General features: G+C 29.2%; 2 protein-coding genes across 14 annotated transcripts in view; one reads left to right on the top strand and one right to left on the bottom strand.

Annotated features, from left to right (window-relative positions):
- LOC126926286 (L-allo-threonine aldolase) overlaps positions 1-12,256 on the bottom strand; it is a 50,738-nt gene extending 38,482 nt beyond the window's left edge. Inside the window, exons 1-4 of one of the 4 annotated variants that reach the window (XM_050742571.1) lie at positions 12,097-12,256; positions 11,556-11,917; positions 10,631-10,748; positions 10,271-10,354 (exon numbers count right to left, since the gene is read on the bottom strand). In XM_050742571.1, coding sequence (XP_050598528.1) covers positions 10,271-10,354; positions 10,631-10,748; positions 11,556-11,603 — 250 coding nt within the window. In that variant the 5' untranslated portion in view covers positions 11,604-11,917; positions 12,097-12,256. Of the gene's footprint in view, positions 1-10,270; positions 10,355-10,630; positions 10,749-11,555; positions 11,921-12,033 lie in introns of all 4 variants that reach the window. The other 3 variants (XM_050742569.1, XM_050742570.1, XM_050742572.1) reach the window with 3 other exon arrangements.
- A 1,230-nt stretch (positions 12,257-13,486) lies between these two features.
- LOC126926168 (myosin heavy chain, non-muscle) overlaps positions 13,487-22,481 on the top strand; it is a 31,355-nt gene continuing 22,360 nt past the window's right edge. For 9 of the 10 annotated variants that reach the window (XR_007714325.1, XM_050742294.1, XM_050742293.1 and 6 more), the window contains exon 1: positions 13,487-14,131. Coding sequence is in view for 8 of the 10 variants with exons in the window: in XM_050742294.1 (XP_050598251.1) it covers positions 13,775-14,131 (357 nt within the window). In the remaining 2 variants the exon portion in view is untranslated. Of the gene's footprint in view, positions 14,132-22,363; positions 22,477-22,481 lie in introns of those variants that run through there. The other variant, XM_050742295.1, reaches the window with a different exon arrangement.

Genomic DNA, 22,481 nt, shown 5'->3' with positions numbered 1-22,481 from the left:
CAGCACAGTACGATAAAGTAGTACATACAGAATTTTATTCAGAGATTATTAAGAAAGCGCGATTTAAATGCACGACTTGCGAGAAAAAAACCGTTTATTAATAATGTTATGTAATGCTGGAAAGATTCTCTAACCTGTAAACACCTTATATCACAGTATCGGCACATTTTTAACCTAGTTCCAAAGCATTGGAATTAGTAGCGTTTCGCAAGGTTAGCAAAACACCAACTCTGTTACTAGCTGTTGTCCCAAAAACAGATAGAGAACGTTGATATAAAGTTACCACTGGTGAGGTCGCCAGGAGTTCGTTAGTTCGTAAATGCGATAATTCGCTCGTTCGTTCATCCGTACCAAGTTTGTTAAGAATACACATCCGAAAACCCAAGTTCTTAACATTTGCCGAACCACTTTGACCAGAAGGGACTCTGTCTCTAAGAAATATCGTAGATTTCTTACGAAGAATCTTCACACTTTTCAACCTACCTCTGCTGAGAAGCTGCGGCATAACAGTAAGAAGAATAAAATATTACATTTAGAATATACTAATGAATCTACTAATAAAGATAATCCTCACTGGAGTACGGTATTTTTCTCCACAGTATCTGTAATTGTATGAAAGTAAATTTGACATTTTTGAAAGTTACGTTCGTAAATCTGTATAGAGGAATAAAATACAGAATTAAATCCAAAGATTCTTTGTTCCACGGTAAAATATGGTGGTAAATCGGCGATGGCATTGGATTGCGTAGCAGGCGATTAACGTTGGAAATCTCGTATCAATCGATGGGGTTTTGAATAAGATGAAATATTTGAAAACTTTGGAAGAAAGTTTGAAGGATAATGCGAATAAATATTGAGAGCCACAGAAACATTAGAGAAAGATCAAGAACTCGTAGCTTTTTGCAGTAACATTTTTAAAATGAAAAATATAAAACAAAAACAAATATTTGCCAATGTAAAAAAAAATTAGTTGAAGCTTTATTATGCCTACCTCATTTATCAGCAACAATCAGCATCCAGCAATAACAATAAATAAAACTAAAATAAAATATCAGTTACAAAATCCCTCGATGAATGGAGTTCCTTTGACAAAAGGAAAATTCACACATTCATCGGCTACACACTTTATTATTTCTAAGGAATTAATTCATTTGGCAAAATCTACTAAAAATAATGAAGTGTAATGATTGATTTCAGTGATTTTCTTATGAGTGAGAACCTGCATATATGTAAATAACAATAACTGAAAATTTACTTTTGCTGTATTTTAAAAACTAAAAAGATTAAAGATCGAATTAATACATATTAAGTGTTAAAATTATAATTAGCATTTTTGCTATGAGGATGAACAGCTACAGCTTTTTGATTCATAGATAACTACTTACTTATAATAAAGTGTGTTTTGACAGTTTTCTTTTCGTATTTGCCACACATTTTAGGATATTCAGATGCATCCAGGAAAAAGTCACATTATACGTAAGTTTCCCAACCCGAATACTCGTATACTTGACTATCCGACAAGTAAGTTATTTATCCGAATGTTAAATTAATTTACTAAATAATAGTAAATAGTAGATAATAATAAATAAAATTAAACGGGTAATTAAATCGAGTACTCAGGTTAATTCGCATATTTTGTAACACAAAAATTAACATGTTCGTAACATTAACATGAAAATATTGATTATCCGTGAAACAATGACGATACTTCTTTATTTTTGATTTCCTTGAAACCGTACTTTTACCAATGTATTTATCAGATTTTTTCAAAATGATAACAATCTTTAAATTTCTAATTCTTTAATTATTGCCATTATGTCATTATGTAAGTAAATTTATATCATTAAATAAGGAAATATGCTCTTTAATTACATTGTCTTGTTTTAATCAGAAAAGCTTCATAATTACATTGGTCAAAATTTTATTCAATAAAACTTGGAAATAAACAAGTTCCGTTGTTGGAAACATTGCTTAACCGACATGTTTCTTTTTATCAAGCCCATCCCCGAACATTTTTCTCTTTCACTCGCGCTGTATTTTTCTGAATCCACCAAAATGACGAACATTATTTATTACATGCAATCATACACGATAATCGATGATACAATCCCGATTTTCGATCGATTATGCAAAAAATACTGTATTTATATTTCACTGTAAGAACCTCGACTTTAAAATAGAAATATGTCGATATGAAATACGAGAGAAAGTAAATAAGATGCTACATGATACAGCGGCTTCTTCGCAAAATAAAACAAATTTAAGAGAAACAGCTTTAGATTTTATACAGTTACGCACATTAATAATGGGCACCATACTATTTTTGTAATTATTGCTGTGTGTAAGCGGGAATGATTTAAATATTATACTGTTTATTTTACAAAACGATAAACTATTGTAGATTAAAAATATATAAACTATTCCAATCTAACAATAACATTTAATTGTATATTACTTTTTAAACAATAAAAATTGTCACATTTTCATATTACATTAATGTTTGTATTGTATGTTGTGTAATCTAGTGCAAAATAGATTTGTTTTATATACAAAATGCTACAATATAATTCTATCTCAGTACAAAGCTATATTTCAGAGTGCTAATGTTCAAAATCTGAAATGCTACGAAAAGGACAGAATAGCAGTTTTCATAGAGAAAAGGTGAAAGTTACTATGAAATAGTACAATTAGAGCCATCACAAAGAGATAAGAGATATGAAGAAGAAGACCGTACTGAAGTTAAGAAACAAATCGAATTTTTAATGAAGAGGTGGTAAGAAGAATAATATAGAGAGTTAAAGAAAATTCGCATTGTAGCGAAACACAATTGGCCTCAGAGATTTGTCATAGAACTAGGAAAAAGAGTCAGTGCTGAAACAGCACGCGGAATAATCAGATGCAATAGCTTAAGTTGTCGTATAGCAACAGGAATATGGGGACGGATTTCGAACGTCGATGTGACCGAACTGGTGTTTATCCAACATATATTACATAAGAATAAATATTTAGACCTTCTAAAAAAATAATCTGCTAAAAGGTACAAACAATATGAGAAAAAAAAGTACTTTCAAATTTTATCAGGACAACGATACAAAACATAAAGCGAGAATAGTACAGGAATATTTGTCATACAATTGTCCTAAAGCTTTACATCCACCTCTGTAATCTCCGGACTTAAATTCCATAAAGAATCTATGGGTTCGATTAGATCAGAGGAGGAGCTAGAAAATTTCCAATAAATTCAAAATTTGAATTATGAACGAGACTAAAAGAAGAATGGGCAACTCGTTCTTCAGAATATCTACAAAAAATTATTTTTAATATGCCCAAATTGTTACTTGAGGTCGTTAGACAAAACAGGCGTGCGATAAAATATTAATATCGTAATTTTTCATAACATGATTAGTGGTGAGCCAACTTTTACTCTTCCTTTTTATCAAATACAATATTAATAGTGACCACGCCACCAACAAAATAACCGGTATGTACTTAAGAAAACACATAAGTAGCCGGTGATAATGAAGAAAACAATCTAATGTTGAGATAAAATAAATTTAATTCCTAAATCCTGTGTATTGCTATTTGGCACGTAATAGGAATTCGCTTTATATAGGAGTCTAGTGTATAATATCTGAATTCCCTCTTACATACAGCAATAATTATATATTTTTAATACCTATAATTTTAAAGATAAAAATAATTATAAAGATAGTATAGTAACATAAGTAACTGTATGTCGATATGAAATACGGTAAGAAGTAAATAGGATGTTACATGATACAGCGGTTTCTTCGCAAAATGAAACAAATTTAAGAGAAGCAGCTTTAGATTTTGTTACTCAACACTCAACACAGAATACTGAAGATACATCACTTACCGAACTGGAGATAAATCAGGAATTGGACATAATCTTGACCACGTAAATTGGTAGCAATCGTGACGAAGTAATAGCTTTCAAAATTTTCACAATGAACCAGAAAGCTTTTAGTTTCTATGTATTCCGGTAACTTTTATAGCAGATACCGGTGATTTTTTATAGCAGAAAATATTATAAACGGGAAAAATAGTGCTCGTTATCAAGAAATATCAACAAAACTATGAAATTAGAAAAAACGGTGAATCGAGCAAGACTTACGGTTTAAAATTAAGGTATTATAGACTAAAAAAGGATAAAGGCGAACACGCACTTAAATCTTCTTAAGTAAATTACCGATGAATTTGTAAAAACCGAGTAATTTGCCAAAAGGCTAAGTAATTTAACAATGATACAGCCGAACGCGACTCGTTGATTTATACTGCGTGCTTCTGTGGTTCTTTTGAACACACAGAGGTCGAAACCGTTAGAACGGCTAATGTACAAAAGGTTAACGACGGACATGGAAGTGTAAACAATTAGCAAACACCGTTGTTCGCTATGATAGAGAGACGTCCCGTAGAACAATGACCGTGCGAAGTTTGCCGATTGAGCGATAGCACCGGCGTCAACAAAGCCGAAAATTGCCGAACAAAGCCGTCGGTTACCACCAGTATATAAGAAAAACAAACGCATCGCAAGAAGAAAACCGAAAACAAAAGAACTGAGGCAAAAAACCCCGATATAGTTCTTATATGTAAATTCTTCCAAAATTAGAACGCCTTAACGATTCTTCTCCTAAACAACAAAGTCGAAAATTTAATAAACGAAGAATGTTCTGATAATTATGCATTACTTTACTATGTAAAACCTGTATTAAACGCAATGCGAAAATTAATCAAATTTTTTTTAAATTTATCAGTTCGACCTGAAATCCTGTTAATACTTCAACAACCACACGTTTTGCGTAGATCTTATTGCCAATCGTCCGCATTTTTCACTTAGTATATCATTATTATTATTATATTTATTAGTATAATTATGACACTTTTTAAAAAAATTGCATTGGATGCATCATCATTATTGAATCTTTGTCGTGTTGACCTAATTTATTTTGTGCACTTATGCATATATGAGTTTATTTATTTATGTTCTGATTGATCCATACAGTTACGGATATTATAATCATTTTCTGACTATTCGCTATTACTGGAACATTAGACTTGCAAACTGCCGCTTTTCAGTGTATGTAGAGATCAGTTCACTTTAATGGAACACTTTCGAATATAGGAATCATTTTTCTAACGTGTAAGTATCGATTAAATAAAATAAAAAAATAAAAAGACTGGGGTCACGAAAAGGTGACGACGGCCAAGAACAGAAGACACAGCGAAATCACGTTTACGGGACAGTGGCCATCAAACATTTCAAAACATGTTAAAACAGGTAAGACAAAAAGGAAGAAAAAAACTTAAGACTAATTTTAGATGTAAGAACTCGTTGGAATACATTTATATCAACTATAAATAGAATTTTAAAATTAATTGATTGTATAAATAAAGAATTAATCGACCTTCGTTTGGAATGTTTTGCCAAAAATTACGTTACTATTTTTATTATATTAACTGTAATTATATGGTGTGTAGAATCATATATTAATTGTCTTAGAGCCAACAGTGTTAACAGTTCAGAAACTAAGTAAAGAAAGTAATTTAATGACTACAGAAGGGACATTTCTATATTTTCAATAAACTAGAATGCATAAATACTAAACTACCACTAAATTTATTAGAAGTAGTAAAAAGTGAAATTGAGAAACGGAGAAATAAAAACATTTTATCATTCTTTGTATCTTTACATCGGTGATTATATCCCGATACAAATGAATTTTGAGCTATTCATCCAAATATGTACCGAAAAATTATGCAAAACAGCTATTTAAAAGACTGTTCATTGAAAAAGAAAGAAATGAAGATCAAATTGATAATTGTGAATCAGAATCAGAGAGTGAAATAAAAACAGATGAAATAAAAGAATATGAAAACTTATAAAACAGCTTAAGTTAGTTTAGTTTAACTCAATTTAGTTAAGTTTAACTCAAAAGTTAAAATGAATTTAATGAATTAAACAAATGAATTAAACAAATCAAATGCAGAAGATTCGATATAGATAGTTTTAAAGTGTTGAAGGAAAGGAAGGGAAGAGAAGTAACAATATGGATATTTTATGCAATGCTTTATTAACTATATAGACCAACATGAATATCTTGCAAAACAGTTTTTCTGTTTTAGGAAACACTATTACAAAAATTTGCAGCTGATTAAGTATTAAGACATTGAACGCACTGGTCTTTCTAAAGAATCATTTTACCAAACAAAGTTAAAACCAAGACGTTTAAAAATTATGAAGTTACATCCCCTTACGCTCCTTATGGATGCATACTACATCATAGAAGTTTTTCTTTTTTAGTAACAAAAACTACAATTTTATCAAACTCAAATGCAAAAATGCATACTTTTTTAAAAGGAGGCAAGAGAGCAGGGAAAATCATCAATGTCATTCTCTTCTTCATTACAAAAGGCAATATGCTTCTATCAAAATTTCGGTAAGTGGAAATCTTCATAGAAGATTTAAACTCTTCTCTTAAGATTAGGATTACCAAGGTTTTACTGTACTAACAAAAAATACAAATATGATTAGGATGTTAGTGATACCAGAGCACCTGAATAAAGAAGTTAGGAGCGAAAGGCTAAAGTTAATAGCGCAGATTAGATGTGGAAACATAGAGAAATGGAATAAATAACAGTAAGACAATAATAAGAAATAATTTGTAGAAAAAGGAAAGAATGAACAAGGAGAATGAATGGACGAGATATTTGTAACATTGCAAAAAGTATTGTAAACCAACTCCTTTCTTGGCTTTGATGCTGAAATAAAAAAAATATATTATATTCGAATAAAACTGTTCAAATAAAACAACTGATCTTTCACCTTAACTGCAGAAACTCATGTATGATTCATTACATACAGCATTAATTTCTAAAATCCTATATATTAACAGCATTCTTTTTGAGAACATGTTAATGTTTTTTCTGACTTTTATTATGAAAGATGTTTCACACAAAAGGTGGAGTTTGAGATTGAAAATTTATTTATAATTATTAAATTGCAAAAATAGTTTTTCTCGCACTTAACAAAAATTATTTGAAAAGCTTATCTGCTTGAATACACAGAAAAAAATAATACTTGTAATCAGTAATTTTAAAAGCATATTTTTGTTAAAAGTATGTTTCTATGATTCATATTTTAAACCTTATAGGGAAAAATGTAAAACAATACTTTTTATTTATGTCCTTCCTATCTTTCATACACTAAATTTGACAAAATCACAGTTAAGATATTTTTCAAATTAGTAGCAATAATTAGACTATAATCTTGATATACTTATAAGAATCATGGAACCATTTAAGATTTCAACTGATTATTATAATTCTTACATACAGAAGCTATTTTTATATTGTCCATGTTGATGATGTCCTAATTGCTTCTTAAGTAGTATTTGCATATCCTTCTGAATCATCAAATAACCGACAAATTTTACCAGTAATTTACAAAATAGCATTTAATTATGTTGATCACTATTTTATACGTTCTCAAGCATATGCAAAAGTTTCAAGCAACATTTCTATCTGTTTTGAATATTCTTCTGATAAAACAATGTAAGCGATATATATACGCATTAAATTTAACAACCTAAGGTTAAAATATCTGGTAAATTAATAACTTTTCGATACAAATAGGCTAATACTTTCGTATAGGGAATGACAAGCTGCATCGATTAGTGCATTAAAAAAATGCATAATACCATTAAAAAAATCAAAATTTTCTTTATAGGTCCTTAACGCACCCACCTACAAAAAATCTAATAGCATCAGAATATGTACTCTTCAAAACCATTCAACATCTATCCAAACATTTCTCGCTGAGAATAGTGACAATTGCGTAAATCGAAGTGGTAATATCTGGTGAATCACCCTGTATATTCTTCTTCATCAGAAAATTTATTTTTTAAATCAACTAACCAATCAAAAATACTCAACACCGATTCCAGAAGTCCACATCATCTTGATCGCCGACTAAGAACAACTAGACTTACAGTGGCTCACAGAACAATATTCGAACAAGCCTTAAAATAAAACAATTGCTTTAAAATTGGTCTGAACGACTTGAATTTTTCGAGAAGTTCGAAACATTAGATTATTATTTATTTGACATGCAAAAAAAATATTGAAAATATTGCAATCGGTATAACTGTCTTGTCCTCAACGAACTTAATCTTCGAATCAACGATGTTTAGTATTAATTCAATAGCACGTAGTTACGTATCGTGCCTTTTTTGTTCACACTATCTGCTTTGACTATGTTTTACCATGAAAAATTGCGTTTCTGAGTCACTACAAACGGCTGTTGATTCATGCTTCATTGCCTTGAATGCTTTACTCGAAACTTATCGGGTTTCACATATCATCTTATATTTTATGAAAATATATGCTATCTAGTATAATTTATGGATGACCAATAAGTGAGTACTCATTAAATCTATTTATATTGCCTCATATATTTCTTTTTTATTTATCTATTATATTTATTATGTATTGTTTTGTATTTTCATTATGTTTGTAGTTTTATTTGCATTATACATATTGCACTTATATTCTATGAAAAATTAACACGAATAAAAGGATAAAGATTCCAATTTCTCTTAAACTCGATTATATATATTAATCAAATATTTAACAACAAAATATTGAAAACGAATTTGGTCATAAGGTAAAAACTGTTTACCTAAGAACTCCCAAAGTATAGTTTTAACGTTTTGATAGAACTGCGCAGTAGTATTGATTGAAAATCATATTAATTATATCTAGTTTCAGGAATAGATAATACATAGTTTAAGAGTAAAGTTTCTCCATTTATCTTCTGAAATATAAATCTTTCCCTAAGAACTGTTGTGAGATCAAGTATTACAATGATGTCTCATTATTAGAATTTTTCAAATACTTGTAACAACTATTTGTAATTAACTTACAATATTACATATTACATATTGCATATTACAATTAAAAAAGTTGTAGTAATCTTCTAATTAATTCTAATTAAGATTCATAATTAAAAAATATGTTTGGAATAAAAAAATTACATATGTATTTAATTAAAATATTTCTGATAAAATCTCTAATAAAATAAAAGAAATCTTTACTTATTATTTATTTATTATTTTTATTAATATAATTATAAGTATCTTTATTATAATATATTTATTATGTATGTAATTGTCATGAATTATATAACTGATACTAATACCATGTTGTAAAACAAAAAGTGATGATTTTTATATATCAATATAAAAATAGAAAGATTATTTGAATAGTCTTGGAAATATATCATACATAGCTTAAAAATAATGTAAGGCATAATGCTTTTTTTGAAAAGAAAAAGTATAATATACAATCCTGGCCCTTTTCTCTTTTTTTCATTCCACCAATATAGCTACATACCAACACCTTTATAAAATATAAATAAAGCATCTTATATAAGAACAAAAATATTCATTGCAATTAAAGATAAAAACATTCTTGAAGAAATTACAATTAGATTAAAGTTTAATTAGACTATTAATTAAGTGAAAGAAATAATAGATACAACACAGAGACTGAAATGAGTATATGACCTAAATATTAATTTGCATAGAAAATAGTAATAAATATAGTAGATAACTATTACTATCAACATGATTATAATATACATGCAATGTGTATGTATGTGATATATATTTACCAAAATTAATTTGTTAGCTACTATTATTAAAGAGAATATTTATGTTGCAATATAAGGAATTCTTTAATTGCTAAACGTTGTAGATTCTAACATAGCATGTAGAACATAAATTTCTATTTCTTATATTTGTAAGGTATAAATTATATCTAAAATTTATACTTAAATTATACTTTTAGCTTTTTATAATACTATACTACTATATAAAAATCAAATAAAATTTCAAACATTCCCAATGTTTACATGCATATTATATGCATCCATGATCTATAGCTTCATATTCACTAAATATATGTGTCTACCTATCATTTAAAGAGTTGGAAATATTTATATTTTTACAAATAATCATTAAATATAAAATTCATCTTCTTTGTGTTAGATATTTAAGAAAGTACAATTAGATAGCACACAATATTTCTTATTCATTAATAAAGTTTAAATCTACATTAAAGACATAACAATTTGAATTAACAGTATTGTTTATGAATTAATATCTTTTTAAGCTAAGTAATGAAATTAATAAAACTTGTAGTACTTTGAATAAAAGTGCAACTTAATGTACATATAATCTGCTATACCTACTTGCAATTAAATTTGCCATAGTTCCAGAGCATACAAACAATGCATCTTCCATTCCAACCATTTTGGCAGCTGTTTCCTGTAATACTAAAAACCAAAAACTTCTTTACAAAACCTATCTACTGTTAATAGTATTGTATGTAATAATTATATTGTTGATATTAATAATTATATCATGTAGGCAAAAAGGTTTGTTATTTTTAGGTTTATCTCTATTAAAATGGCACAAACTTTCTTGGTTATTTAACGTATTATCTTACACTTATTTTACAAAGCAATTAAAATATTTAATTTATAAATAAAGAATCATATATATGTGTGTGTATGTGTTAATACTAAACATAATATTTCAGAACACAACACCTTTCACTGTTGGATCTTCATGAAAACCATCATCACCAACTTCAGCACTGGATAGTGCCTCTCTCATCTTTTGGGTTGGTTTTGTTAAAGTATCACTCCGAAGATCAACAACTATTATCTGGAAACAAATTTGATTATTATATTTTATCAAACAGAAAGTTGAAAGAATTGTAGGTTGTTCTTCAGGGGACCAAAAATTATTGACCTCTTTGTCTGCAATCCTATAGTTCTTAATGCATAGAATCTGAAAATGCAAGTCTTAAATTGCAGAGTCCACTAGATCAAAAATTACAACTAAATACTATTTAGCGTGTTTGTTGAAGTTAAATTCACAAAGAATTATTTTGTATTAATGTAACTGGCCACAATAGCTAGAAAATAGGTACTATCGCAAATCATAATCAACCTCACTTACCTACAAATTCCATGGTGTGATTGACTGTTTTATATGGAATAAAGAGTAATAAAAAATAAAACGAGAAAAATTTCAAAATGGCAAGAAAAAGAAAAATAAATCGGATGAAACATAACGACGTAAAAAGAAAAAGTGAATACTTTGGACACATTTAAAAACTATTACGTGCTTGCCTTGAGTCATGTCAGAGCAAAAAACCAAACATATTCAAAATACGTGTAGCCAAACACATATGATTTAACTCAACCATGTTCACTCAGTGCCTTCATAGATTTCACTCATTGGAGAAAGCATGGATAGAAGTCAATATAGCATCAAAATAACGTTTAAAATAGCCTAAAATACTAAATTTTATAGATTCCTACCTTTTGGACCACTTCATTCTATAATTTTAAATCTACATTTCAGTAGATTCTATGCAACAAAAACTATAGGATTGCATTCAAAAGAAATCAATAATTTTTGATCCCCTAAAATTTGGCTCAATTTTATATACATACTAATACTTACCTTATCTTTATCATAAGTTGCATATGAATAACCTTTATCATAATACATGTTTCAACTATAAAATTATATACTTTTTCAGATAGATATATATTGCTGTGTAAATTATTATATTGAAGAAATTTTATAAGTTAACACAATTTAATTGCAAATTGCAAATTAGATATGAAAAAAATTAAATTTACAACAAAAAATACAGAATGATAAAAACCACTATGATATCCGTACTTTAACGTATTACATCTATCGTTGATATTATTAATATTGTTTTATACTAGCCAAAAATTTGATCGTGCACGTTTCACGTTCTACTATACAATGTTTCTGCGTAGAATACTTTACTACACTTTTGGCACTTCACCTTCCTGCTAGAACAGTTAAAGAATATTTATCACAAGATTACATATAGCATTATATAAAACATAAAATTAAATATGATTATTTTTACGACTTCATGAATTCGTTTATACTTGACGATTACCGATAACGTTACCCTGAACGCACACAAATGATATTTTATCGTGTGGTCTCATTGCTATCGTACCTTCCTTTGTATTCCTATTAACATACAAAAAAAAAATTAATAAGGAATATTCTACAGCTACTTCAACCAGACAAGGCAGCAACTATAAACGAAATATGATTTCTACGGTTGCAACTATTGGTCGTCAACTAGTGACATTCGAGAGTCATCAGTTTGACCAATAGTTGCAGCCGTAGTAATCTTATTTTGTTTACGTTTACTCCCTTGTTTCGTTAGACAAATTATAGGAACTTTTAAATTTAAAAAGTATTATATACCAGTGTTTAATAAATAAAATTTGTTTATTTGTTTATAGTTTCTTTAAATTTATACAAATTATTTGTGTATATATGCATATCATTTATAAACAAAAACATGCAAGAAGTCCATCTATTGCAGTAAATAAAGTTAGTTACATAATTTATTAATTTAATATATTTCTTCATAATTCAGTTTATAAAGTAGAAATAACAAGAATATTTACTGTTAATATATTAAAGAAGACTATAAAGAAAAGAAATTCAATCTTAAAAATCCTCATCTTCTTAAATTATTGTTACTATTAAATATATTAAAAATATATGTAAATCATATATCTTTGAAAAATATTTAATTATGGTCTAAATTTCATGGAAAGTAAATAATTTTTCAAAGAATTTTAATAAATTTATATTTTACGTACATATGTATATAGACGTATATAAAAAATATCATCAAAAATATATCTACATAATTTTAAATGGACAAGATTTTCGTATTTCCTTTATACTATTTATTTAATGATTCTAAATATGTATAATAGAGAATCCTTAACAATTAAATCAATTATCAACTGATTCTATTAAAATATTACATTGTTTTATTGTAACTTTCGAATACAAATTTTATATGCAAAAAAGAATGTATTATTTCACCACTATTATTTTTATATTAAATATGGATCATACATAAAAAGTAAAATATCATTTCATTTGGAAAACACCGTAAATTAATATATTATATGATATAATTAGACGTCTTTATATTGTAAACTTAGGAAATAAAAATATAATTTATATAGCAAACGAATAGAGAAATTTCTATAAAAACATTTTAAGAATAATTAAATTATGTATCATCGATATACTTATACTTCATTTCAATTGCGCTACTATGAGTTGTCGGTTAAGAATCGTCAGGTGTATATTTAAAATCAGGACATAGAAAAGAATGAAATAAGGATACCTCACTTATGGTCTAAACCAATACTCTTTTTCATGGTATACGAAATATTTCTGATTGGTTGCTGTGTTAATATATTTACCTGCTAACCAATCAATTTTCTATTGAGACGCGTCATATAGCGACATGAGCGCTACTACGCAGCCTACCTTGAAAACAGAGCCCCACCATCATTTTATGGTAAGGAGAAAAGAAGATGGCCGCGAGGAGCGAGAAAGAAAACAATCTCGAAGAGCGTTAAAGGTGGTAGAAGAACACGGTGCCTCGAAGGAGAACGAACTACGAATCGTCCAAAACTCTCCAACTTCAGATTATCTTAACCACCACTAGACAATAGACACTCGAAAAGTACGGGAAAACGAGTGTTGAATAGTTACATGTGTGTCCTTGTTACGAAGAGGTCAGTCTGTCGAGGATCGTCCTTGGAATCGCTCGTCCCTGAAGCCGGCTCGAGGAGCTAGTGATCTCGAAAACAAAAATGGCGGACGTCGACTCGAGGGTGGATCATTCGGATCCCGAATTGCGGTTCCTTTCCGTTGACAGGAATAATTTCAATGATCCTGCAACTCAGGCGGAATGGACGCAGAAAAAGCTGGTTTGGGTGCCTCACGAAACTCAGGGTTTCGTTGCAGCCGGGATAAAGGGTGAACGGGGTGATGAGGTCGAAGTGGAGATTGCCGAAACTGGAAAACGGGTCCTTGTCGCGAAAGATGATATTCAGAAGATGAATCCACCGAAATTTGATAAAGTTGAAGACATGGCTGAATTAACGTGCCTAAATGAAGCTTCGGTACTGCATAACCTCAAAGACAGATACTACTCCGGCCTCATTTACGTGAGTTTGATACATTTTATCTTTTTCCATTACTAATACTGTCAAACAAAAGCCAATGATTCATTTTTTGATTAGTTTTCTTGAGGGGAATATAACAAATAGATCCTAAAAGATTGGTGATAAGCCTTAATGATAAAGTTTTCTTTCTCATCCGTTTATTTCAAATGGAGCAGAGATTAAGATCAATTACAAAGAAACCAATTCTATAATTATTGATAACATTAATTTTTTATTATTAAACTACTGTGTACTAATTGTAGAGCTATTATAAATGCTATATTTATTTTTTTGCATGCAGTCTGTCAGTGTATAAACGCTTTTAGTAAAATTTTATTTTATTATTATGCAATCTTTATTTATTTACAAATTATTTATTTAATTTATAAATATATATTTGTTGTTTATAACAATAATATAAAAAGAATAATTATTCTGAATTATATGGTAAGTAATATTCTTTCCAAATGCAAATATGCTTATAATTAATTCTTTATGATTTGCTTCTGATATTAATTAATTTTTATATTTCTTTTTATAAATATCTTATCAATCTATTTCTTCACCTGATAAATATCAAATGAAAAAGAAGAAAAATTAATTGTATCAGATATCAAAATTAAGTTATCATTATCTTGATACTATTCAGTAGATTTTATTTAAATTAAAAAAGTATTTCTTTTTTTATCATTTAGATGGAAAATTATATTGTAAACAAAGAACTGAGCATATATATATACATATGTACAGACATATACATGCATACAAAGTATAAAGTTAGCATAATACTTTTAAATTTAAATTAGAAGTGATTTTTGTAAGATTTTTCTGCTTTGATTTAAAAAAATTGAGCTGGAATGTACAGCTAAGACAAATAATAAGAATGCATAATTTTCATTTTGTTTTATATAAGTATATAAATAAATTATAAATATTAATATATTTCACAAACACACACACACACACAAATTTGTGTATGGATTATTGGACAGAAGTTTGTAAGACTATGGCCTGTGCAACAGTTATATACATTTAGCATTATCTGATATAAATAGCAATCATATTAATTTATGTATTTTTATATGCATAAATTCGGGTTTTTTTAATATTAATTCTTTAATTAATTTTATAGTGTGGCCCAATCTTTTTATGTCAATTATACAGTTGGATATATATATATATATAGTACTTTATATCTAAAGTAATTCTAATCTTCCTTTTGTTTAAATATTATAATATTCTTATATATATGCAAATATTTAGTATATAATATAGGTTATATGCATTGAACTATAATGAAATATTAGCTGAAAACAGTCTACTGAGTTAATAATATGCAGTCTATACTAAAAATTGTGATTATTTTAATATAAATTTTAATATAAATCATGTAATTAACTAATATATTAACGTATACTAATACTACCATAAACAGGTATACAAATATATAATTATCAAAATATCAAAATTTAATGTCTTTATAGCAAATATTTATTTTTTACAATATTTTTGTCTTTCGAATTCGAAAAATATTTTTAACAAATATTTATAAGCTATAAATGGCTAAAGCTTCTTTTAATTATGTTTTTGCTATCTAATTTAGTTAGTACAAATCAGTTAACAAATTTCTTGCATGAACCGGAAGAATACAAAAAGTAAATCAATTCAAACATTCATTTTGATTTAAAGTTAACGCGAGCAATTGTTATTATCAAATTTTAATGTTACATTTGATCATTTTGTTTTTTTTGTTGTTATATTATTAGCTAAACATCCGAAATAAATGAAACGGATTTGTAAACGTAACACTGACCTAACCCAAGGCTCTCGCTGAATTTGATTATCTCACAGTGCTGTGATCAAGCTTTTTCTCGTACGTTTCTAACAATAAACAAAGTATTCTATTTCCGAAATTACTCTCATTGAACCGTTGTATTTACTTTTCTCTCAAATTTCGTGCTCAAAATAATAAACATAGATGAATTAACATTACTATTTTAGAAAAACTTAATTGTAAAGGAACACATGATATAATTAAATAATTAAAAAACGGTATTAAGCCGATAATTATCTCCGTCGAAAAACTTTGAATATTTTTTCTTTATTCGTAAATAAGTAGTAAATTGAAATGTTTTATAAATATTCCACTGTATAAATTATTGCATAATTTGCTTTTCAAGAGAGTGAACTTTACCGAAAAATATTTGTGCGAGAATATTTATCACAATAAAATCTTTTATGAAAGTAAATCAGAAGAAATTATAAACAGTATAATTAAAGATACATTTACTTATTTAATAACTTATTATCATTTTATGGTAAAACATACCGTCGTTTCGTACATTATTTCATCTATAATATAAAATGGACGATATCCTAATACATAAAAAATTAGAAGAATAATCGTTTTATTTTACATTGAATTTTATCCATACATGATTAACGTTTATTGAACCAGTGTAAATAATATTTCTTTATTTACTGTCGTTATCAAATTATTAATTTGGAAGAAAAAATAATCCCCATATGTGGTTTTATTCATTTTGGTATTATATAGAAATGAAGAATAAACTCAGTAAAATTGGAAAACAATAATTTAATCGACATAGAGTGAGCTATAGGATCTCGAGTCTTCAAAGAAGGCTGGAACTCCAATGTTAATAGATAGCACAACTGTAGTTCATTCTTGACTCTTATCTGAAGCTGATAACAGCCATACCTCATTTCCACGTACGTGTGGCACATTGACTCACCGTAATTTTTAGCATACTTTGAAGGTTGCATTCAAAATTTTGTGAAACCAAGTTGTAAAATCAAAAGAAGAAAAATATGGATCGATTCATACAAATTAATGGATAATATGATCCTTTAATTTTATATTACGAATGTTTTCGCTTGCTAAGATGTAACATTAATTACTTGTCATTCGCAGTATTGACAAATAGGAAATTTTCGAATAATTAGAACAGAAAAATGAAGCAAAAGGCAAGAAACATTGTACGTTTTATATTTCAATAAAAATTCGGCAAGTAAATTTAAAAAATTGTTTCCCCATAGATGACATAGACGTAAACGTATGAAAATTGTAGGCATTTTCGCTCAAATTTCCTTTTCGTTAATAATTCGATAAACAGTTCAACGGAATCGTAACTGAAGATCGTGCTGGCTTTTATCGGTCGATATTAATTAAAAGAATTGCGGTTTTTATTGGGCCTTACGATATAGAAATATCTGCTTACGTATGGCAAGCATTCTAGGACACGAGAGAATGACGTCATGCATGTGCCTCGTACGTGCTGATTTTTCTTCTTTCAATCCGCGGTATATTACATTCCGTGCAACGTTCCGAAAATCATCAAAATCTTTCAGCTTACAATCGATCGTAACCGTCGTACTGCTACTAAAACAAGAAATTCTATTCCTTGCGCAATAAATAAAATCTGTTATCAACATCTATGGTATATTATAAGAATTCGAATGAATCTATATACCAAACTGAGCCGTAATTTCGTCTGCTTTTTAAATACTTGTTAGTGCTATTGGAAACATTCGTTCGCTGTTCGAACGTTCGATCCTGTTTATATGTGCTTTGGTTATATTTTCATGTAATTCCCATAAAAGGATAGTAAATTGAAGTATACCGTGATAAAAGCTATTAACATAGGACCGAGCGAGAAAGGAAATTTATATATGAAGCATTGGCGTTTCTTCTCTATCGAATTTAGGAAAGGAGAAAAGAGAAAGAGAACGATCAGGGAGGAGTCCTTATAAGGACGAGTGTCCTTAACCTGCTTCCTTGCGGTACCGTAAACGTCCCGATGTAATATACCAGTGACGAGTTAAAGAGGAAAAGAGAAAGAGCCAGTTTCGCTGAAGATTTCGTGCCTTTTATAGTCAAGACGCAGTTTCGGTCTTCTTAGGAAAGAAACCGAACTCTGATGAAACCGTACAGATTCCGGGATTGATTAAACATGTCGCTTCGTCATATACCCTTGTCCTCCTCTCTTCCTTCTCCTCCTCCTCCTCCTCCTCTTTGTCCTCCTCCTCCTGCTCTTTCTCCTTCTCCTTCTCCTTCTCCTTCTCCTTCTCCTTCTCCTGCTCTTTCTCCTTCTTCTTTTTTATGACCGCACTCCTTTATATCTTTCTTTCCTTCTCTCTGATTTTCGTCTGTTTCCCTCTTCTTTTTCACTCTCTTCTACTCGAATATAAATCGGAAAGTCATACCAAAAAAATGCCTACGTGTCTACTAATTCGAGGCGTATTGAAAACCGGGATGCTTTATTTTCATACAGGCAACTTTGTATAATGGAAGTTGGTATAATGAAACGTTAAATTGATTTTTATTTTATTTCAAGATTGTTTACACGTGAACAGCATCGTTTCTTCTATTTCTTTTCTTCTCTTTTTTTTATTTTTATCTGAATTTTAACTCCAATTCTTTCTTCTATTCTGAACTTCAACGGGTTTGAAGCGAAGAATGGTTGGAAATATAGTTTTGAAATATGTACGAGTCTGATTTTAATACCCGATTTTCGTACGACTGGGTATGAAACGTATTATGTATTATTATTATGCGTCATTATAATTATAATTATAAGCATAAATGCTTATTATGCGTTACAGTTTTGCGAAGCTTTAGGAAATAGAAAGTACATGATATGTTCGTTGATGATTCTGATAGTAAAAGTGGCATGTAATAGCGAAAATATAATAAATACGTTTCTTTTTCTCGTGGCAATCTGTATACGCGTATAATAGCATCGTGTCGTGATCTTGATGCGTGTGTCTAAAACTCGTGATAAATTGTGCAGAAAACGGCGCACTTTAATATGCTTCAATTACTACAGATTTCTGCACGCGCAACCAATTTTAATAGTCAACAACTTGAGAGCTTGATGACTATTAATTATATGAAAACACAGAGCTATTATGTTTTCTTATATGCATCAACAAAATGAATGCAGAATTATTTCCATGATATATTTTTTGCACTTAATATCTAAATATGCCTTTTGTATTTTTATAAACATGCCCGTTTATAAATATCGTAATAATTATAATTAAATAATATATATACCGCACATAAAAGAACATAACAAAGAACATTCCCTTTTTATTAGTTGTGCAATTATCGAGGTTTTTCCAGTCTTCATATTTGTTTGGTTTCGTTCTCTTTTTTTCTTTTTTGGCAAAATTTTTTTATTAAAAACGGGAAAAATAAAAAAGCCAGCTATTAAACGAAAGACAAAGTGAAACAGCGTGATCACCTTGTGCTGCTTCAAAGAAGATCAATGTGAATGATTCATTTCTTTTGAATTGATATGAAAACTGATGTTAGCTTTATCCTACGTCACCAAGTCAAGAAAGACATGCAATTTTCCTTTAGAGGGAGTTAGAGTCAGTGGTTGTTAGTGAGCGATAACCAGGAATGTTAGGCAGGTCGACGACACGACACTCTCAAAGACCGGTTTTGGAGACCTTCGAGGAGAGAGTTCTGTTTAAAAAAAAAAGGGAACAAAATAGCCGTGGATCCTTACTTTGCATTGAGACTTTGTTCATCTTTCTTTAAGTTAGGTTCATCTGTCTTGAAGAAAAAAAGGGAAGACTGTAAATGTTTTTCTGCAATTGACCTTAATGAACAATATAAATATGAAGGTGCAACTTGTAGACTGCGAAATTGTTATAAAAAATGTGAAGACTAGAAAGTAGTGAATTTATAACGATACAATTTCAACAATAAAGAAGGGGATAATAAAATTTAATGTACAATATTTTATGCGCGAAAAGCTTTACATTTGTTGAACAGAATTAAGGATTGCAAACGTTCTAACGAAATGGATGTTATTATTAGCATTGCTCTTGCTATTAATTCATGAATGTCCGATGAACGTTTTACTTCCAACATTTAATGAATAAATAATGTTGAGACGAAGTCTAGGTTTTTATAATACAGATATATTATATATTTAAATATCATAAAATATTTAAAAAAAGGATATGCCTTTCTTTATTATGATTTTAAACATTTGGGATCATTTTTTTTTCTTCCTTCTTCAATAGAAAAATTTAAATTGGAAATCTGTGGAATTTAAATTAAAAATTCATTTTAATACAATGTATTGGCAATTTATATGTCCTTAGCTCAAACTTTTTAATTTCTTTTCTCGAAAATCTCTTAAGGCTGCGATTTTTATTATATGATTTTTTTGTCTGACTCATATTACATAACAATACGATTGTTTGTATCGATTATTAGGTCATCGTCTCATTATTTCAGTGAATATACCGCAAATCCACCGCCATCCTCTTATCAACGATACTGAAACAGAGCAAAGTTATTTAACCTCTTATCGAACAACTACCGGTACTATTATATCGTAAAATGAGTTGTTGCAACATTTTCGTTAACATAGCTTCATTCGAATATTCATTTCTGACGCCCTATGTGTCTCTATTATACGAGAGTAATGGAAAAATGAACCGACAAGATATAGAAAGTTACAGTTTTAAGTTTGGCTACAAAAAACTCCAAGATCCTTTCCTACTTGACATTTTTTCATGATTACACATCGGTATGAACTTGTGGAAAGTGTAAACCGACCCGCTTGCTCATCTTTCCCGAATGGTGACGCATACCGTCAGCCTCTCGTTCTGTTTAACTTGTAAATTATTCATCAAAAGGAAACTATCACCAAATGCATGAACGTACTGCAAAATGTTTCTTATAACTCAGCCCTTTATCGAATACTGTTGAAAATGACAACGTGAGTCGTGCTCGCCATCCATATGCAGATGCGTTAGTTACAAAAAATAGTAACTAGAAGATAGTTCTAGTTACAATCGATAGGTTTAAGTTGTTCTTTTGTTTTTATCCCTAGACCATGTAAGAACGTGCAATAAAGGTCCTTTTGGCTCAGAACCGTGTGATAAATTTATCCAAGGAATAAAATAATAGCTATTGTGATCCTACCTCTGAATATAGAAATAACAACAAATACATGTCACATTTTCCGCTACACTAACCTGCTCAGATTTTTCAACAAAATATATGTAAATCGATCTTCCGTTCGTTTATCTGTTTACATAGTATAGCCGTTTATCAATTTATGGGATTATTGATGGTTAAAGTACAACACGTGCGTAGCAAATCGCTTCAAGTTTGTACGCTACGTAAGTTCTATAAGTGTTTGGCGCATGAATTACATGCATTGTAATTGAACGCTTAAGCAGTTGTTGAAACAAAAGAGCTAATATTTGATGAAAATTAGGCTGAGACGTCGATATTATTGGATTAGTGAAATTCTTGTGTTATTGATTATACGTTAGACTGCGGTATAACTGCGATTTATATATTACGTTTGTTACGTGAATTATTAACGCCAGTGGAATCTATTGATAAGCTCATTGCGTGTGATTTTCTCGTTAATTGATAATCGAATTCCAAATAAACTTAAACGCGATACTATTCTCGTTAAACTAGTTGCAACTGGTTCCTTCCCCTCGCGCTATTTTATTTTTACGTTTCGTCGATTTCTCGATCGTCAGTTTCTTTCGTCTGATACGTTAAACAAAAAATCACAATAGCGATTTTGTTCATTTTTTGTATAAATAACGACTAAACACTGGTGTTTAGAAGGCGTGAGAAATATTTTCGCGCGGAGAGAATATTCCCACGGTAAACGACGCACAGAAAAAGTACCGAAGCTCTTAATTTCCATTGTATATTTTAGATCACGTTAAAAACTTGAAAAAGGAAAAAAGAAATATTCTTTTTTATAGTATATTCTCTAAGTAATAATTTATGTATGCTTGCTTGTTAACCTTGAACTCGTTACGTGAAAAATGCAAGAGAAATGCTACTCGCTTGGAATTATATAGAAATGTCTGACTGAGGGAGGAACAGTGTAACTGCAGTTTCATTTTATAATTCACCAACGCACCAAATCACTCTTACCTTAAACCATCGCGTTAAATGTGATTTATAAAGAAATTTCTTACGCGAATTACACAGTAGAAAATATTACTCGTTGGTAGCTTTTATTTACAGATTTAAGCGATTAAATTTTTGTCCCGCTTTATTTCTATCGATATAGTTCGCTCAATAGCCTAGTTTCATACGTACGTAATACAAATAAGTAAAATATAATTCTCGTAGAAAACGTTAAAAAGTTTTCATTAGAATTATAAATATATTATTTTAAATTTTATAAATTCCCTTAGGCTGTAAAAAATAAAAAAAAACAAAAGTCAATTATTCAGTTACAAATTGCACTCATGCTGCTGTCTGTAGCTTTTGTCTGTGAAATATATCGTTGGAACGGTGCTATTCGATTTTCAAGATATTCCAGGTAGA

This window comes from Bombus affinis, chromosome 17 (genome assembly GCF_024516045.1).
Source record: "Bombus affinis isolate iyBomAffi1 chromosome 17, iyBomAffi1.2, whole genome shotgun sequence".
NCBI lineage: Eukaryota > Metazoa > Arthropoda > Insecta > Hymenoptera > Apidae > Bombus > Bombus affinis.
The sequence above is the reverse complement of the archived record's forward strand: the minus strand, read 5'-3'. Positions and strand labels throughout refer to the sequence as shown.